Raw genomic sequence first — 20595 nt, forward strand, 5'->3', positions numbered from 1 at the left:
AACTAAGTGGTATAGTGGCTAGAGCACTGGTCTTGAGTCAGGAGGACCTGAATTCAAATCCAGCCTCAGTCATGTGATCCTTACTAGCTATGTGATCTTGGACAAGTCCCCTAACCCCACTGCCCCACAAACACTCCCCCCACCCCAAAGAAAAAGAATACCTCAATTCAAATCCAGCCATAGTTGCTTATTAGCAAATCACTTCATTTCTTTTTGCCCCAATTCCTCATCCATAAAATGAGAATAATGATAGCACCTGTCTCCCAGGGTTGTTATGAGGATCAAATGAGATTAAAATTGTAAAATGCTGGCACATAGTAAGCATTTTATAAATTTTTTGCTGCTGTTATGGCCAGTTTGGCTAAATCTTGTTCATATCAAGTTTGGAAAGAGAAATCAAGCATATTGTAAAGGACTTTAAATATCAGACCTGAGGAGTTTATATTTCATCTAAAAGACAAAAGGAGCCAGTGGAATTTCTTGAGCAGGAAAGTGTTATGATTAGACTTATGCTTTATAAATAATGAAAACTAGCAGTTGTATGGACAATGAATTGCAAACAATGGTGAGACTGTGGAAGCAGGAAAACTACTTAGTTGAATATTACAAAAACCAAATGAGGGGCCATTAAAGTCTTTAGGATGGAGTTTTTATGAGTGAGGTCAAAGAATAGATGCAACTTTGCAAGTTATAGTGTACAGATAGACTTAACGAGTTGGCAACTCATTGAAATATAAGGTACACTGAATATTCCAATGACTACAAGATTGTAAACTTAAGTAACTGAAAAGGTGATGAAAATTACATAAAGAAGGGTAGTTTATAACAGACTGCCTTCTGTGGGGGGTGAAGGGAGGGAAGCAAGATTGGGGAAATTGTAAAACTCAAAATAAAAATCTTTCCAAAAAAAAGGGTAGTTTAGGGAAATTATGAGTTGTTTTGGCCATATTGAGTTTGAGGTGACCACTGTTGGTCACTTAGTTAGCAAGAAACTAGGTCTAAATTCATAGACCTGGGAAGATTTTCTGTATAAGTGATAATTAAACCATTAAGAGTTGATGAAATCACTGAGAACATAGGGAAGAAAATAGAAAGGTCCTGGGACAGAGAAAGTTTGGGGATGATCCAGGAACAGAGACAATAAGGCAGTAGTAATTGAATGGACATGTAGGAGGAAGGAGCAGGAAAGTGGATGGGAAGGGGAGATTATGGGGGCAGGGGAAGTTGTTACAACATCCAGAGAGAAGAGTGTCCAGCAAGGATAGTCAATAATGTCCAATGTTACAGATAGGTTTAGAAGGTCTAGGACTGAGAAAGGTCATTGGATTTAGATATTATCACTTGTAATTTTAGAAAGAATTAAGTTTCGGTTGAGGAATAAACTCAGAACCAGATTGGAAGGATTTAAATCCTGAGTGGGAGAAGAGTCGAGGAGAGGTAGAGAACTTTTCCTAGTAGGTCTAAGTGGTTTGTTTTTTTAAAGAGGATGATCTAAGTATGATGGTAGGCAGGATGAAAGAACACAAAAGCTAGGGAAAGATGAAGATTAGATGGAAAGACTCGGAAGCAATCCAATATGGTAGCAGTGGTAAGTAAATCTAAGAATTCCAACTACCCTGTTATGGGCTCATGGTTTAACAAAAACTGTTGAGAAAACTGAAAAGCATCAGATAGGAATTAGACTAACTTTCTGACATTATTCCATAATAAGCTCCAATTGGATACATAACCTAGATAGAAAAAAATATAACAAAACCAATTACAGAAACAAGGAAGGAAATTCATTTAATGAACCATGGGCAGGAGAAGAATGCTTGACGAAACAAGGGATGGTATAAATGATCAGAAGAGACAAAATGAAGAATTTTATTTACAATTTTTTACAAATTTTTCTGACAAAGATCTCTTGTGGAAAATAGAATTAGCTTAGCTGGCTTTTATAGGTTTGATTTTTAAAAATCTATAAGGAATTGTTAAACTATAAAAGAATAAGAGTTACCCATTAGATTATTAGTCAAGAAAAGGCGGTTCTAATGAGAAGAAAAGTAAATTACCAATAACCATTTGAAAAAAATTATTTGAAATCACTAATAGAAATGCATATTTAAAATGTCTCTGAATTTCCCCCTCAAACTCATCAGATTGACAATGGTGACAAAAATAGAAAATGACATTTTTGGAGAATCTATAGGAAGATACATTGTGAGTGAAGCTGTGAACTGGTTCAACCATTAAAAAGCAATTTGAAACTATATCCCAAGAGTTTTAAACTGTGAATACCTTTTAACCCAGTGATATCACTACTATTAGGTCAGTATTCCAAAAGAGATTGGGGCAGGGGGAGAACCCTACATGTTTTTTAAAAAGAAAGAAAAAATGAAATCTAAGAGGATGTGAGGAATGTCTGAACATTTTTACGGTCTGTGAATGTAACAATACTATTGTGCCATTAGACATGATAAGGCGGGGGGGGGTGCAGTGGAGTGCTAGATGGTGCAGTGGATAGAACACCAAGAGGACCCAAGTTCAAATGTGACCTCAGACAACTTACTAGCTGTGTGTGACTCTGTGTGAATCTGTGCCAGTCACTTAACCTTGATTGCCTTGCATAAAAAACAAAAACAAGAAATGATAAAAGAAAGTTTCCTAGAAATGTAGGAGGACTTTATAAAGTAGTGCAGAGTATGGTGACCAAAAGCAAGAGAACAATTTGTACAATGTCACCAACATTATAATGGAAAACAATGTTAAAGACTCAAGAATTATGATCAGTGCAGTGACCAATCATGACTCTTAAAGTAGTGATGCCATATGTTCCCATATCTTAACAGAGCATCCATGAACTAAAGGTGTAAAGTACAACATAAATTTTCAGGTTCAGTCAAAGTATGGATTTGTTTTTGTTGGACTGTATTCATTTTCTACAAGGTAGAGCTTTGGGGAGAAAGGAGTTAATAAAGAACATTGTTGGCTGGTTATGAGACCAAAAAAAAAGTATTAGTGAAGCATTTTTAAAATACACAAAGGAGAACAAAAGGAAGTTGAGAAGGGGATATAATCAGGACTGTGTTGTAGGAGTCACACAGGTAGAAAAACCTAGGAGTTAATTTATACTTTTAAAAAACAGGATGTGTGTGTGTATATTAGAGGATCATGTTGTATACAGTGCTCACTTTCTTTTCTTTGTGTAATAAAACAACCCTATTTGTTGATGTTTGATAAGTCCATAACAAAAAAGGTACATGGAAGATGGGGGGGGGTAAAGGCGGTTTATTTTTAAATAGAGGTGATGATGGGGGCAGGGAGAGGGCTCTATTAGAGAAGACTAGAGAGGATGGGATCTAGGGCACAGATAAAAAAGCTAGTGGAGAGAAAAAAGTCACCTCTACATCAGAGACTCAAAAGGGTAAAGGATGGAAGATGTGAGGGTGTAGAGATGTAGAACAAGGGGAAAGACAGAGTTCTGGTAGAATGACTTTTTTTCTCAGTAAAATATATGACTATATCTTATCCAATGCTATGAGGATGTGGGAGACTTCAGAAGATATTTAAAACTACTTTGAGGGGTGGCTAGGTGGCACAGTGGATAAGAGCACCCCCCCTGGAGTCAGGAGTTACCTAAGTTCAAATCCGGCTTCAGACACTTAATAATTACCTAGCTGTGTGGCCTTGGGCAAGCCACTTAACCCTATTGACATGCAAAAAACCCCCAAAAAACAAAACTACTTTGAGGAATACAGTAGCCAGGTAGCAAAAGAAAGAATTGCCTGGCAATGAGGACCTAGTTGAGATTAAGAAACGTAAATTTCTAGTGATCCTTGAAATGCCTGCCTCCCTACTCCTAGGCAGCAGTTTTTCCTTAGGAATTCCCTGAAGTTTTCAAAGTTGCTTGACCATCCTTGGGGTTTCTTCTTTAGGCATAGATGTTGGCTGAAGTTCTTTAAATTTCCTACCCAAATTCACTTGTCCTGGAGCAATACCCCAGTGTGTTATGTTGCAAATGTTTGTTATTTCTCTTCACTATTTTCCTTCCATCTAATGAGTTTTTTCTTTAATTTACCTAATTACCCTGAGACTTTGGGTTAGGGGAATTGAGTTTGAATACTAGCTTTGTCACATACTAGTTCATCTATAGGCAGTGTTCATCTATAGGCAAATAAGTTAGCCTTTTAGAATTTGATTTCTGCAAAATAGAGGATATTCCATATCCTCCCATGTCAAGATAATCGAACAGGATTTTTTTTTTGAGAAAAGAAGTTTACAAATTTTAAATGATAATGTAAATCTGAGTTATTTTCTATGCAAGGGGTGAAACAAAGGACTCTAGCTAATCTCTAAAGTTCCGAAAATTGAATTAACTGACACAATCAGGATATTACAGTAGAACGTGTAAATTCCTTGAGGGGCAAGATTGTTTCACTTTTGTCCTTGTATCTCCAGTAGTATGTAGCACATAATAGGGATATAAATGTTTGGTGAATTGAACTGAAATATAAAAAAATAATTTTATCTTAACATTATTTGCAAACAAATGGGAAGTACATTTGGAGTGTTGTGAAGACAGTATTTGGCAAAGAATTTGCTTCCATTTAGTTGATAAAAAGCTAGTCATTAGAAATGATAAGGCAGCAGGGAAGGTGGGTTAAAGGGGAGACTAGAAAAAATGCCAAGAGAACTTTTTGGCTAGTATTGAATTGAACTAATAACATTTTTTTTTCTTTGTCCCTCCTCCATCCTGTAGGTTTGTAAACGAATGGACTTAGTCTGCCAGAGAATGTTGAATCAGGGATTTCTGAAAGTGGAAAGATATCACAACCTTTGTCAAAAACAAGTTAAAGCACAACTTCCAAGGTATGTAGAGAGTAGAGCAAAGACCTTTTATTTTTTAAGGCCTTGGTAAAGGTCCAGATGTTTAAGGAGTGATGTCCAAAGGTTTTCCAACAAAGGATACATTAGCAATTTCTCTGGTTGTTTGATTTTTCTTTTTTAATTACATTTAATCTTTTTTAATTAATCATTTTTTTCTCTTTCCCACATTAAAATTTTTTTTAAATCCTTGTAACAAATATGCTTAGTCAAACAAAAATAATTTCCACATTGGACATGTCCAAAAAACATATATGTATCTCACTCTGTACCCTGAATCCATTACAAATTTCTCTTTCAGTAGGTGTTTTTTAGTGTTTCATCATGGTCCTGTGGAAGTGTGGTTGGTCTTTATATTGATCAGAGCTCTTAAGTGGTCTTTTTTTTCAATAGATTTTTAATATTTTTCTTCTAAGTCAAAACATTTGATCTTTAATCATTAAAGATTATATTAAGTAGAAAAAAGGCAACCAAAAGTGGGTCTGTATATATTTTCCATATTTTTACATTATTTTTGTTCCAATAGGTTAAAAAAAACCCCAAAAGAAAAAAACCTCTCTACCTTTTTTAACACTTTATAAATTATCCCATTACACCTACCTCTTTCCTGTTAAAGAGCTGAATTGTTCATGTCTTTTGTCTTTTTTCTTTATGTTGTCTGTCAGTTAATTGTTAGCAACTCTTCTAATTAACTTAGAGGAAGATCAAATGATATTTCTCCACAATTATCAGTGGATTTCAGTTTCTTTGAGTCATTATGATGCATTGTTAAAGCTAATAAGGTAGAAAAACAAAAAAACAGGTAAGAATGTATTGGTTTCCAGTAGCCTTTATGAAGGCTAATAACGGCTACCTGCATTACTACCATCATTAAATCTTAGAAGAGAGAAGGAACCTGTGAAAAAAATAAGAGAAAATAACAAAGGCTGAATTTAAAAGGAGAGAACAAAGGAATTAACAAAAAACAAATCATATCTTCATCTCCTGTAGGAACTGCTATAATTTATTCCATTTCAAAGAAAAGGTTGGGCAATTGCAGAAAATATAGTCCCTTGGTGTCTCTTCTACAGGAGTGACCATTTAAAATTTTTTTAAAAAATATATTTAAGGCAGTGGGGTTACATGACTTGCCTAAGGTCACACAGCTAGGCAATTATTAAGTGTCTGAGACCAAATTTGAACTCAGGTACTCCTGACTCCAGGGCCGGTGCTCTATCCACTGTGCCACCTAGCTGCCCCACCATTGGTTCTTAAATTATCAGGAACCAACTTGGATCTTTCATTTCCCTCATTCAAAATTTTTTTCATAAATTAGAAGAGGTGGCAAGAAATAGGATGGAATGAAAGAAAATCCCTAGGGAGGACAAGAATAAAATTTATTGAGTAATTAACAAATTAGGTAAAAATACTGATAAAGAAATTATAAAAGAATAAGGAATAAATATTAAGGAAAAAACAGGTAAAAGGAAAATAAGACAAAAATGATTTTAACATTTCTGTTAATAAATTTGAGTTATAACTTTTCAAAGTTATATCATAAGGGCAGCTAAGTGGCATGATGGATAGAACAGTGGCCCCAGAGTTGAGGAGATTTACATTGAAATCTAGACTCAGACATTTACTAGATGTGTGACACCTTGGGCAAGTTATTTACTCGAAAATAATAATAAGAGTTGTATCATGGATTAAAAAATAAACCTATCATTTTACTACCTACACTAAACACCTTTAGCATAAACATATAGATAACTAGATTTAAAGTAATTTGGTCTGCAGCTTCTGATGAAGGAAGACCTACTACCTCCTGAGGTGCCTCATCCCACTCCACTTGTTAGGAAAGTTGTCCTTTTATCAAACTTAAATATTCTTCTTTGCAGCAATTTATAATTGTTCCCTTTTTAATTGTGCTACTCATTGTTCTTTTTTTCCCCCCTAGTTGGAGTCAATACAGTGGTTCTAATCCCTCCTTTACGTGATTATTATTAGCCTTTTATTTACTTGAAGAATGATCATATTCCCCATAAATACAACTCTTCTTTGGATAATCAGTTCCTTAAATGGCATGAACCTCAATCCTAATTGCCTTCCTCTGATAATCACCAAGATTAGAAAATACAAGAGATTAATAGGAAATATAAAGTTCAGGTATATTCTAATACAGGTCTGTCCAAAATACATTCTGTGGCCCAGTTTTATGTGGCCACCTGAGGGTTTATCAAATTCTTTAATAAACAAAGCCTAGCTACCTCCAAGTTCTCACTAAAATGGCAAATCAAAATATTGTCTATTGTTTCAATAAAAACTTTTAAAAATAAGGTTAGACAACCCTGTTCTAATAAGTTTCTTCAGATCCATCATTTCATTGCCTTGGGCAAAATTTCCACCAGCATATATCAAGTCCTATTCCTGGTTTCTCATCTTATATGACTCTTGTCCATGTTTTCTTATAAATCTTCTATAAAGGTTCACTGGTATGATGCCTATTTTGTGAATATAAATAGAGAATTTTTATTATTACAGATTTATTCATTGATAATTGTTTATTCCTTTTCCAGTCTTATGTGTCTTTGATGACATCCTTCATCAAGCACTTACTAAGCAGCTACAGTATGCAGAGATTTATACTAGGCACTAGAGACAGTGATTAAAAACACAACATAACATTCTCTTCCCTAAAGGACCCATGCTGTACTGAGGAGAAACCCATGCACACAAATAAAGTGAATATAGAGTAAATTCAGGGGCATAGGGGAAAAAACTAACAACTAGAAGGAAGGAGGAAGATCAGGAATGACAGAATATAAAAAAAATGACAGTTGAGCTAAACCTTAAAGGTTGTGAGAGATACGCCTTTGCGAAGGCATAGATGTGTGTGTGTGTTCAGGGAATAGCAAATAGGCATTTTTTGGTTGAACACAGAATATATGATAGGGAATAATGTGAAACATGAACCAGATTGTGAAAGACTTTAAGCATCAAACTTGTGGTTTATTCTAGAAGAATAGGGTGTCTGTAAAACTAATTGATCAGAATAGTAAGGTGGGGAGGCCTTGCTTTAAAATGTCATTTCATTATCTGAATGGAGAATAGATGGGGATGGGGGTTGGTGGGGAGAGGGTAGCTGGAGACAGGGGACAAGAACATCACTTAAAATTACTGTAGAAAAGAGTCCCCTAGTTGGTGATGTGTGGTTGGAATTTGGAAGCAAGATGATGACTGGATATATAGATTTAGAAGTCATGACAGAAATTATAAATTAGGTCTCAGTGATAAATTCACTGACAGAGAATGGTTTATGGAGAAAGAAGAAAACAAAACCCCCAGGACACAGAGGGATGTTCCTATACATGTTCCAAATGAGGGGACTGATAAAAGAAAGATCTGATAGGTGGAAAACCAGAAAGGGAAGAGGAGTAGTTCTATAGTACTATGAGATAGGCACTGCATTAAGCATTTTTACAAATATTATCTCATTTGACTTTCAAAACAACCCTGTGAGAGAGGTACTATTATTTTTCCCACTTTACATTTAAAGAAAGTGAGGCAGAGATTAATAAATCGCTTAGTTAAGGTCATACAGTAAGTGTCTGAAGCTAGATTTGAACTTAGATTTTCTTGAATCCCAGGCACTTTGTTCTCTCTAGCCACTGTGCCACTTAGCTGTCCCAAACATGGCAAAGGGAACTTGCTGTCAAGATTGAGAACTAAAAAAGTCAATCCTTATGCCTTTAGGCTGCTTCTCTCTTGCAGTTCTTTGTGGATAATGAGTTGCAACTTTCTTAGGCCTACCATATGTATCTCCATTTTCCTTTGCATGATTCTCAATTATAATTTCTCTGAAATCAAAATTCATACTAATAATATCATAGTCCTAATAACTTAGAGAAATTAAATGGATATTTACAAGATATAAATTACCAAAACTAGTAAACACAACTAGATAGTCATAATTTTAGTATACCAGTCTGAGGAAGAAATAAGACATAATCAATAAATTTTTTAGTAGTTCTGATTTCATCCATATTGGTATTGCCTATATTAGTATAGATTGCACACTATTCTTATCTTTACATTGTGAACAATTTTTGTCCATATTTTCCCATTATCTCCAAAGAAGAACCATCCAACAAGCTGTTATTCTAGACATTAAAATTTCTTAGATATTGAGTGTAGTACCTAGGCTATCCATCAGCCATGTCACCATCTTTACCAATTATACATTTTCTTAATGATGTTCTTTATTGTACTTTTTTGCATGAAAGTAATTTTTTGTATTGTACTGCATCCTACTTGTGTTCTCCTTTACCCCTTAGGCTTGTGAGATCATGCTATTCTGTATTTAGAGCAATAAAGAACTACTGGGAAATATTAATGTTTTTAAAAACTGAAATGTTTTCTTTACTTTTTTGTTGTTTCTGCCTTGCTAAATATTAAGTCTTAGTATTTAGGGAGAAAGATTTTATCATTTTTCTTGTATTTATTTATTTGGGAACTTATAATTTTTTAGGTTTTTGTATCAAAATTGGTGGCATTGAAGTTTCCCAAATGTAGTCTAAACTGCCTTTTTCCTCCTACTCAATTCAGGGCCCAACTCATTAGTAATTTATTGTACCTGCAAAATATTAATGTACTGATGGACTAACTCTAAGGCTGCAAATCCATCTGCATTGCATAGTCTGGGCATTCCTGAGATTAGAACTGTCTCTTTTGAGTGACTATAGGTCTCCATAGAAGTAACTCTATGGTATGCTGGGGCTTGGTGAAATTAGAACAATTTCATGTACAAATAGGAGTGCCTAGGAATTTGCCATCTATAATTTGGATTCTGCAAAGAACATCCGCATGTTTTCTTGTTTTATCCTAGCTTGATGTTGATAATATGGTGGGGCAGCTAGGTGGTGCAGTAGATAGAGCACCGGCCCTGGAGTCAGGAGTACCTGAGTTCAAATCCAGCCTCAGACACTTAATAATTACCTAGCTGTGTGGCCTTGGGCAAGCTATTTAATGCCATTTGCCTTGCAAAAACCTAAAAATTAATTAATTAATTTTAAAAACCAAATAAATGAGTAAATATGATGATTACATGGTCACTGAACAAAGTTATCTCTGAAATTGTACTTAACAAGGAGTCTTCTCTGATCTAAACATGTTGAGTAGGAATTCTCTTCCATAACAATTTATAGAAGACCCTTTAAGGTTGTTTTTTGCTCTGCTGAATAAAGATACTTTAAAATTTAAAGTTTCAATGAACAATAAATGCTCTATACCTTTCCGTCATTATACCTTTAAAGTTATCTTCTATAGAAGTCATCTTCAGTGATGAGATGGTACAATGTAAATAGAAAAAAGCCTGGGAATTATATGAACTGATTTCAAGTCCCAGCTCTGCTGCTTACTACTTATGTGATCGTGGGTAAGTCACTTAAACTCTGTGGATCTCTTTCCTCATCTGTAAAATGAGGGGGTTGAATGACATGATCTCCAAGATCCATTCCAGCTTCAAATCTTTGAATGATAATCCTTTGCCCTGTCTCATATTTTCATTAATATGCATCCGATATGTGCACAATTTATTCTCATAGTTTTGTAAAGAGAAGGGCAGCTAAGGGATGCAATGGTTAAAGCACTGGCCTTGAAGTCAGGAGAACCTAAGTTCGAATTCAGTTTTAGACACTTAACACTTGTTAGCTGTGTGACCTTGGGCAAGTCACATACCTTTCATCCAAGGTAATCTTCACTTGGTCCTGATTCATATCTGGCCACTGGACCTAGTTGTCTCTGGAGGAGAAAGTGAGGCTGGTGACTTAGCACTGAACCCCCTCACTCAGATCCAGTTCATGCGCTTGTTATCACCACTCTGATGTCATGGTCTTCTTCAAGAAAGAAGGACAAATAATACAATTTTATAAAAGGAGAAAGTAGGCAGTAGGTATATGGTTTGGTAACTGCTAAAGTTTTCTTCATCAACATTTTTTGATCATAATGAAAATGATGATTGTTTTCCCATTTATTTTATACATTCCCCCTTGTGATAGCTTTCTTTTGTGTATATTTGATATGGTTGACTAACTCTTCTGATTTCATCTGTTGAAGTGCTATATCTATCTATTCGTGTAGCATATCAAGTCTAGTGTCACCAATGGTGAGGAAAAGTTTCTGTAAAAATGACAAAGTGTGTTCTATTTTTAATGTATTTATTGCCTTCCCTTTGGTTTCATCTGTTAATATACCCAGAGTTATTTGTCCTAGTTGAGTCTCATCCCATACTTTTGTAAGGCTTGTTTTTCCACTCTGCTTTTTTGCAGTTTTATGAGTCAGGGCTGCTAATAATTTTCAATTCTCCCCCCATAATTTTCTGAAAAGAAACACTAAACTAACACTACCCCTTACTACAACATTTCATTTCTTGGCAGAGAAGCCAAATATTTTGTCAGCTGAAGTTTTGGAGACTCTTTGGGCTTCCTTACTTTAGAGGTTGTTCTGCATCATTCAAATTTCTATATAAAATGGTGGTAGAGACTTATCCATGTCTTAATTTTCTGGGTCAGTATCTTACTTAAATGCATCATATTACATGTAGTGCCTTTTCCTCTTTGATCCTTTCTTCTAATTTGATAATGATTTTGACCTCTGCTCTAACCAATCAATTATCTAACTATATACCAGAAATAAATCCAGTATCATTTCTTATCTGTTAAGGTATGGTTTCATTTTTTATGAATTTCTTCAGTGAGTTCCAGCACCTCCCAACTTTCTCTATTGAGGAAGATATTTGTGAAATATGGATAGGAAGATTCTGCATAATCCACAGCTATCTGGCCTCTTTTATTTTTAATCTCGAATCATCTTTTTCAACACATTTTTCACTGACCTTCTATATGTCCACATTTACAATAACATCAACAAGTGTCAACATTATCTATTGCTTTAATTTAGAGAGTCTTGTCAGATTCATTGTAGAATTTCTGTTTTCCTCTTTATGAAATGTGAGTGCGCAAGCTATAGTTATATTCATGGTAGTCTTCTTGCTTTTGCCCGGCACTGTAAGGCAAGATAACTATTTTTCCCATAAATTATTTATGTTTCCTTGGACACATGATTATTCTGATTCATTTGCCTCTTGAAGACGAGGTCCTGAGTTCAATTTGGTCTCAGACACCTTCTAATTACCTAATTTGTGTGACCTTGGGCAAGTCACTTAACCCCATTACCTTGCAAAAAAAAGATTAATAGACAATGACTCAGAGATTCTCAGACTTGAAAAAGGCTTTCAGTAGCCATCTACTTCATCCTGTACTTGACTTTGTACAATATCCCCAAGGAATTGATTTATTTTTTGAGACCTTTACTGATAAGCAATCTATTTCTTTTTTTTTAACTCCAGAATTTTTCCTTAAGTGTCCTTTTAGAATAACTAGTTTCCTTATATAAGACTCTCCTGATTAGCCCCAGTTCTAGTGCCTTCCTCAACCAAAACTTTGATTTTTGTCTTTATAACTACAGGGTTCTAAAACTGTGTCTGGTATTTAATAAATGCTATTGATTAAATAATATAATTAGCATTATTAAGAAATTAAGCACATGCCTAAAGAGAAGTTTCTAATAACTAAGGATTATCTTTTAAAAATGGTATATCAGTGTAGTATAGAATATCACAACGTCATTAAGATAAATAAAAATGAGGAAGAAAGCCATGTGAAATGATTTTTTAAAAAATGGAACTGGTAGACTAGATGATATGTAAGCTGCATCTATATAGAAGGAAAATATACACACATATAAAGATTAATAGATAGGCAGCTAGATGGCACAGTGGATAGATCACCAGCCTAGGAGGTCCTGAGTTCAAATCCAGTCTCAAACACCTTCTAATTACCTAGCTGTGTGACCTTGGGCAAGTCATTAACCCCATTACTTTACAAAAACAAAAAAAAGATTAATAGACAATGACTCAGAGATTCTCAGACTTGGAAAAGGCTTTCAAAAGCCATCTATTTCATCCTGTACTTGACTTTGTACAATATCCCCAAGGAATTGATTTATGTTTGGAGACCTCTACTGATAAGCAATCTATTTTTTTTAACTCCAAAATTTTTCCTTAAGCTGAGCCTCTGCAAATGTTTCCCATTGCTTCTAGTTCTTTCCCTGAAGCTAAGGAGAATAAATCTGATTTTTCTTTCACATGATAGTGATTCCACTTGAAATATTTGAAGATAGCTATCAGGACACATTCTAAGAATATTGATAAAGCTACAGAGTAACCGTTGTATAAAATTCAATTTAAAGATGTAAATAGGTACAGTTTTAAAATCGTGGTTTCATCTATTTTTAGTTATGAGAATAAAAATTATCTGTGTTTCATTGGTGAAGGTTGTCATGGTTAGAAAAACCTGAAAACCAACATGCCCAATGCTCTTGTCATGATCTTACTGTGAAAGCGGCCTTAATTTGTAGGTGTAAGCTTTTGCTACTTAGTTTGAGTAATTTGGAATCCAAGGCCTGGGGTTCAGATTATGACTCTGCCATTGACTATTCTTTGTGACTTTACACAAATCACTTTAACCTCAGTCATGACAAATGAAGATTTTAGACCAGAGAGACAGTGACATAATGGATAGAAATCTGACCTTGAAGTTAGGAAGACAACTGAGATCCTTTTGAACTCCAGACAATCATCTTGTTCTTGACCAGCCTAGAACTGCACCTCTCTGAAATTAGCAACATTAGTTCTCAAATGAATGGGTCACATGGCCCATAATGTCAAAAGACAAAAGGATCTGTATGCAAATCCCTTAATCTCTTGGTTTTAGGTAGCTCTCCAGGACTATCTGTTGCAAAGAAAGCACTAGCTCACCTAGGAGTACTTTATATTGGTTCAGTCTATTCCATATCAATATTTCTAGAGTAGATGACAACTCCAGATCTCTGATGAATGGATTACACTTTTTACTGACCTGGAATAAGTCTTTCTGAATTTAACTAGATTGATGTCCAGATTAGAAATTAAGTCTGTACCAAGGCCATATTCAGAACCAGAGTTTAGACCTAGGCTTTGAGTACTCATGAACCACCCCCTTTCTTAAAAGAGAATTTTAGTGGAATGGAAGCAATACAAATTTTTTTAGTTTTTTTTTCCTCTTCTAATCTTTTAATCTGCATTTATTAAGTACCTGCTTATGTGCTAGTCTTCTTAGGTGTTGTGAATACAAAGACAAAAGGACCTAAAAATAGCTCCTTCAAAGAATTTTACAGGAAAACAATGTGTGTGTATTCATATATATATATATATGAATACACACACACACACACACACACACACACACACACGCAGATAAGTATATACCAAAAAAATGCAAGATGACTGGGCCTAGGTTTGTGGGAAAGCTTTAGCAATGTTGAGGATCAAGGAAAAGCCTTCCAGAGAAGATAATACTTAAACTGATCCTTGAGGAAAACCAGGGATTTTGAGAATTGGGTGTGGGAGGGTGGGTAAGGGGAAATAGTCTTTTTCAGAGGCATTTAATTATGATAGACTAGTTTAACTAGTAGTCAGTGAATGTAGAGAGTAGTGTGCAATAAGATTGGAAAGGTAGGTTGGGTACATGTGAAAAGATTTAAATGACATAGTTTATATTTGATCTAGAGGTAATAAGGAGTCACCGGAATTTATTGAGTAAGAGGGTAATTGGGTTAGATTTTAGGAAAATCAGTTGAGTAACTATGGGAAGGGTAGGTTGAGGAGAGGAGACGGGTTATTGCAAGAGTGTAGGCAGAAGGTATTGGGGTCCCAAACTGAGGCAGTAGCTCTTTGGGGCACAGGAAAAGGAACAGATGTAAGGGATCAAAATAAGGTTTGGCAACTGAGTATATGAGAGTGAGGTGTCAAGGATGATATTGGTGTAATCTTTTATAAGTGAGAACCTGGGATTTGATAAGTATAGACACTCTGATGAGGAAACTCTCTCTACTAAAGCAATTGTTCTGTAACTTACAGCCTTAGCCACGCTTGAGCCAGTGAGATACATGGTCATTTGTCCATTGGCACCCAGCCCACATTATGTCAGTCAGAACTTGAATTCAGGTCTTCCTGACTCTGAGGCTATCTGTCTCTCCACATGAACCATTTGTTTATAGTCACACATTAACCATGACCTAATCATAATTTAAACTATTATTCTTTTGATAATATGGTATGTAGTAGTAAGGTTGTTTTATTAAGGCACTTACTTAGGCTGCTTGAAATTTTAGTCTCTAGTGCTATTGATGGTTGCCTTTTCTATTATAGGAGAGAGTCAGAAAGGAGAAATCATTCATTAGCTCGTCATGCGGACATCCTTGCTGCTGTAGAAACAAGGCTCTCACTGTTGAATATGACTTTCATGAAGTATGTGGATTCCAATCTCTGTTGCTTCATTCCAGGAAAGGTAAAATAATGGCTTACCCTAGAACTGGGAGACTTAAAGATTGCCAAATGGTGGATCCTGTTTTTGTAGAACCATTTTGACAAAATGCAGGATTTTACCATTTTCATCAGAAATTTCCACAATTATTCAACTAATTTCTATTAATCAGTTTGGTGTATGTGTACACATACACACACACACACACAAACACACACACACACCACACCCTCTCATTTATCCTGCTATCTAATCTTTGAACTAACCAAAGGCTTAATAATGTCCCTAAGTCTATTAATGTTCCTCTCAATAGAATCTGTATTATGTTTTTCATGTTGTAATATAAGGAAAAGTGTTTCAGAAAGAAACACTATAGAGTTGTGGGGGAGAAATGCTATATTGAGTCACATTCAAAAACTAAGTCTAGCTGATATTTAACATAGAAATAGGCATTATCTGTTCCTTTCATTAATACACTTAAAATATCCCAGAAACCAATGTGTTTTATGCATGTCTTAGTTGACTTCTTAGATCACATTAGATAATATTTGAAAGGCTCTTAGCATTAGGAGTATACATGTTAGTTGTTGTTATTATTATAACTTTGTGGCTTCAAGTCCACATGATCTAAAGTCAAGTAGACTTTAGGAAAAAGGAGAGGATGTGAAGTTCTTATTTTACCAATTATTGAAATCTTTGCAAAAATCTTTTATAGGGGATTGAAACTTGTTAATGGGTTAGGAATGATATAAAAATGAATTGTCTTGGTTTCTCTCTCATGACCCACAGATTTGTGACAATACAATTTGTCAGATTCCATTCAGATATATACTTTCTGTGTGATCTGCCCAAAGTCACATAGATGGTAAGTGACAAAGCAGACACTTGAACACTAGTATATTTGATTCCACATCCAGCTCCATAGTAAAATCTGTGGTCTCAGATGCTTATATACAAATGTACAAAATATATATGGCAAAGTTAACTCTAGTGATCATTTTTTAAAATTTTTTAAATTTTATTTATTTAAGGAAATAGGGTTAAGAAGTGACTTGCCCAAGGTCACATAGCTAGGCAATTATTAAGTGTGTGAGGACAAATTTGAACTCAGGTCCTCCTGTGTCCAGGGCTAGTACTCTATCCATTGTGCCACCTAGCTGCCCCCCAACTCTAGTGATCTTAAACATAAACCTATTAAAATTGGTGAAGTGGGTTTGGATGATGAGTGGGATGATGTCTGGAATATAGCTTTAGCAGGCTGTATCTTATTCAAAAGAATTAGAACAGATAAAAATGGTGTGAATGGGAGGGATCAAAAAACACTGTTTAGTGAAAAATATTTATTTAAATGAGAAAACCTGGAATGGGGTAGAAGTGGGAAGGAGAAGCATGGTGACAGGGATTTGATGTAATATTAATGTAGAAAGGAGAAAAATACAAAAAATGCAAAATTGAAACAATAGCCAAATCAAAGCAAGAAACCCCAAAAGATAAGCTCAACTTGATAATTAAAAATTTGCTGTCCAAAAATTAGAGAATCATTTTTTTTAAGTTCCAAAAAAATTATGAAGATATCACAATAACCAAATCTAAGACAACATTGAAGAAAATGTATAAAAATTGAAAATAGTTTTAAAAACATTAACTTTAGGCAAGACAAAAAAAAAGCAGAATTGTAAAAAGCAAAACTCAGAAGATAATGCAAGTATGTTGGAAGAATGAGCTCATTTCACTGTAGAAGATTTAGAAAAAAACATGGAGTCACAGGTTTAAAGAGATGAAATTATAGAATTATCAGTTCAGTAAAAAAAATAAATCTGGTCATTGTATTTCTTTTTTTTTAGGTTTTTGCAAGGCAAATGGGGTTGGTCATTGTATTTCATAAATTTTCAAGTAATATATATTTCAAGCAAAATTTTTACATTTTATTCCTTAAATAAATATATTTTAAGGAATTTATTCAAGAAAACCTTCCAGAGATACCAAGCTATCACATAACACTCCAAATAGAAAGAATTCACAGAAGTCCTTCAAGGAGAAATTTAAAATTGAACTCACCCTGACACATCATTATCAAATATTCCATAGATATTGTTAATTCAGCACATCCAAAACTGAACTAATCTTTCTTCCCCATCCCACATCCTGACTTTCCCTAGTGCTGTCTAGGATGCGCCAGTCAGCTATGCTTACAATTGAAGTGTCATTCCCCAGCTCCTTATTCTCACTTCCTCCATATCTAAACTGTTGCCAAGTCATGTTCATTCTGCTCTTGTGTATATGTCTCCTTCCTCTCTGATACCACTTCTCTCTGACTCTTGAAGTCCTCAAAGCCTTGCCCTTTCCTACTTTCCAGTGTTCTTACATGGGCCTCATTGCTGTCCCTTCCATAAGATACACTGTTTCCCATCTCTGTGCATCTTCACACACTTTTTCAGGCCTAGAATGTCTCCTTCCTCATCTCCCCCCCTCCCAATTTCCTGGGCTCCTTCAGATCTCTACTAAAATCCTGCTTCCTCCAATAGTCCTTTCCTGGTCCCTGGTCCCTCCTAAAGCTAATTCCTTTCCTTTGAGATTATGTCAGATTGGGGCAGCTAGGTGACGTAGTGGATAAAGCACCAGCCTTGGAGTCAGGAGTACCTGGGTTCAAATCTGGTCTCAGACACTTAATAATTACCTAGCTGTGTGGCCTTGGGCAAAGCCACTTAACCCCATTGGCCTTGCAAAAACCTAAAAAAAAAAAAGTATGTCAAATTTACAGCGATGTACTTGTATGTATATGATTCTTTGCATTTTTTTCTTCCCATTGGAATATGAACTCCATGAGAGCAGAAATTTTTTTTGTTTTTCTAGAACTGAACACAGCACATAAGGTAGAGTAAGTAGTCAGTAATAGATTTGAACAAATAAAAACATAAAACTGCTAGAAAGGAGAATCAAATTATATATCATCATATCATTAAGTATCATTAATTATCACTAGATTTGTTCACTCTTTCAAAAAACAAAATGCTAAAGAAATTGGAAAATGGCATAATTTAACAAAATATCCTTTGTTAAGGATATCTATACCGGATATCTATCTATACCAGGTCAAATTCATAAAATACTTTATCCTTGTATGAAAAATGAATAAAAAATTAATCATGACTAGCAATGTCAACACCTAATTGATTCTCCCTGCCTGGAGCAAACAGCATTAGAGCCCAGAATTCCCCAAGTCACTCTGGAGAGAGCAGCCCCTGGACAGCTCCAGTGTAGCTCTCCTGGACTGAACCAAACCACCTGAGAAAAGTACCCAAACTCAGAACTGGCCTAGCAAAGAGGAGTTCAGTCCAGTTTGGGGTTTATTGTGGCACCAGTGGCCTGTACCTAGTTGTAAGAGAAAGATCATAGACAAAATACAGTCCCTGAAGCTTATTACTGGGACACAGCACAACTGGGGCACAACAGTTGCCCTAGATATCCGCCCCCCCCCCCCAGCATTTAAGGGGAAGGACTAACTTTTTATATTGCATATAATACAGCAGGGAGAGTCCCAAAATCCTAATAACAAGAAAGAGTATGGAGTCCCTTAAAGGAAGGACCTAATCTAGCCCACTATAATTAGCATGAGGCAGGACCTTCTATCCCTTTCAGTTTCAGAACTTGACCCAACATTTGCATTATGGCAGGTAGATGGGAAAGCTAGGAATAAAAGCCAGGAAAATTGACATCTTAGAACAGATGATAGAAAGCTTCACTAAAGAAATGAAAACCCTGAAAAGTAGAATGGGCCAGACAAAAAACATTTACTCAATAAGACAATAAGAAATATTATAACAAAATTATGTAATAGAAGAAAATAGGCATCACTGAACACTCTTGAGTCTATCATTTCTCTTTTTGGAGGTGGATACATGTTTCATCATGAGACTTAGAATTGTGATTGGTCATTGTGTTGATCAGAATTGACAAGTCTTTCAGAGTTGATTATCATTTAAAAAATTTGTTTTTAATAGACTTTTCTTTTTCAGTTCCAAAATCTCCCCTCTTACCTCCTCCCCATCTGACGAAAAAGCAGGAAAACCCAAATCCTATTACAGATATGTATAGTTATATAAAACATTTCCGGATTAGCTGTCTCCCCTTCAGGCTCTTAAAAGTCAGGAAAAAATATGTTTCAACCTGCACTATTGAGTCCATTAGTTCTCTATCTGGAGTTTAATGTTATGTTTCATCGTGAGTTAGTTCTTTGTGGTGGGTCATTGTGTTGATCAGTTACTAAGTCTTTTTTCTCTCTCTTTCAACCTATTTTTTTAAATTTATTTTTTATTCTCATTTTGTACAAATGTTTTTTTACATTAATAAAATATTCTTGTTTACAAGTAAACAAAATACCCCTCCCCCCATGAATATAGATAGACTTGCTTGGGCGAAAAAAGTAAAGGGGAGAGAAAAAATTAAAATTAAAAAAAATAATAGTAATAATTGCAGGTATGGCCAGGTGGTGTAATGGACGAAGCACCAGCCCTGGAGCCACGAGCACCCGAGCCCATATCCAGCCTCGTAAACCCAACAATCACCCAGCTGTGTGACATGGAAGCCACCTGATCCCCACTGCCCTGCAAAAACCCAAAAGAAGGGGAAAAAAAAGACCCAAAATAAAATAAAATAGTAATAATAGTAGGGGTGGCTGGGTGGCAGACAGAGCATTGGCCCTTGAGCCAGGAGCACCTGGGTCCAAATCCGGCCCCAGACACCCAAAGATCACCCTGCTATGTGGCCCCAGGCAGGCCACCCAGCTGCACTTGCCCTGCACCCTCCCCCAAATAATAATAACAAAAAATGTGCTTCAGTCTTTGTTCCAACACCAACAACTCTGTCATGGGTGGATCGCATTCTTTATGATAAGTCCATCACAAAAGTTACTTCCATATTTTTCCAACATTGCCATTGCTGATCACAACTCCCTCCTTTCTTATTTCTCCACTACCATGTACTATATTTTCTCTCTCCTTTCACTCTGATTCTGCTGTAGGGTCGCTGAGTGGCGCAGCAGACAGATCCCTGGTCCTGGGGCCAAGAAGCCCTGAGCCTCCATACCACCCCTTAGGCCCAGAATCCACCTGGCCCTATGGTCCTGGGCAGGTCTTCCAATCCCAGCCCCTTGCAAGAAGTAAAAAAGAAAATGTGTTATATCTGACCACTCTCCCCCCATGGTCCATCCTCTCCTCCTTTATTCACATCCCCACCCCTTCCCCCTGCTCCCCCCTCCTTCTTACTCCAGATGTCTATACCCCATTGAGTATATTTGCTGTTTCCTCTCCTAGCCATCTCTGATGAGAGC

The 20595-nt window shown here is 35.8% G+C and overlaps 1 protein-coding gene across 2 annotated transcripts in view; it reads left to right on the forward strand.

The window, feature by feature from the left end:
* The window catches only part of FBXO28 (F-box protein 28), a 65147-nt gene that overhangs the window by 15554 nt on the left and 28998 nt on the right, over positions 1–20595 (forward strand). For both annotated transcript variants that reach the window (XM_074222777.1, XM_074222778.1), the window contains exons 2-3: positions 4742–4851; positions 15152–15290. In XM_074222777.1, the coding sequence (XP_074078878.1) occupies positions 4742–4851; positions 15152–15290 (249 nt within the window). The remainder of the gene's footprint in view (positions 1–4741; positions 4852–15151; positions 15291–20595) is intronic.

The sequence above is a fragment of the Macrotis lagotis genome, chromosome 2 (genome assembly GCF_037893015.1).
Source record: "Macrotis lagotis isolate mMagLag1 chromosome 2, bilby.v1.9.chrom.fasta, whole genome shotgun sequence".
Taxonomy (NCBI): Eukaryota; Metazoa; Chordata; class Mammalia; order Peramelemorphia; family Peramelidae; genus Macrotis; species Macrotis lagotis.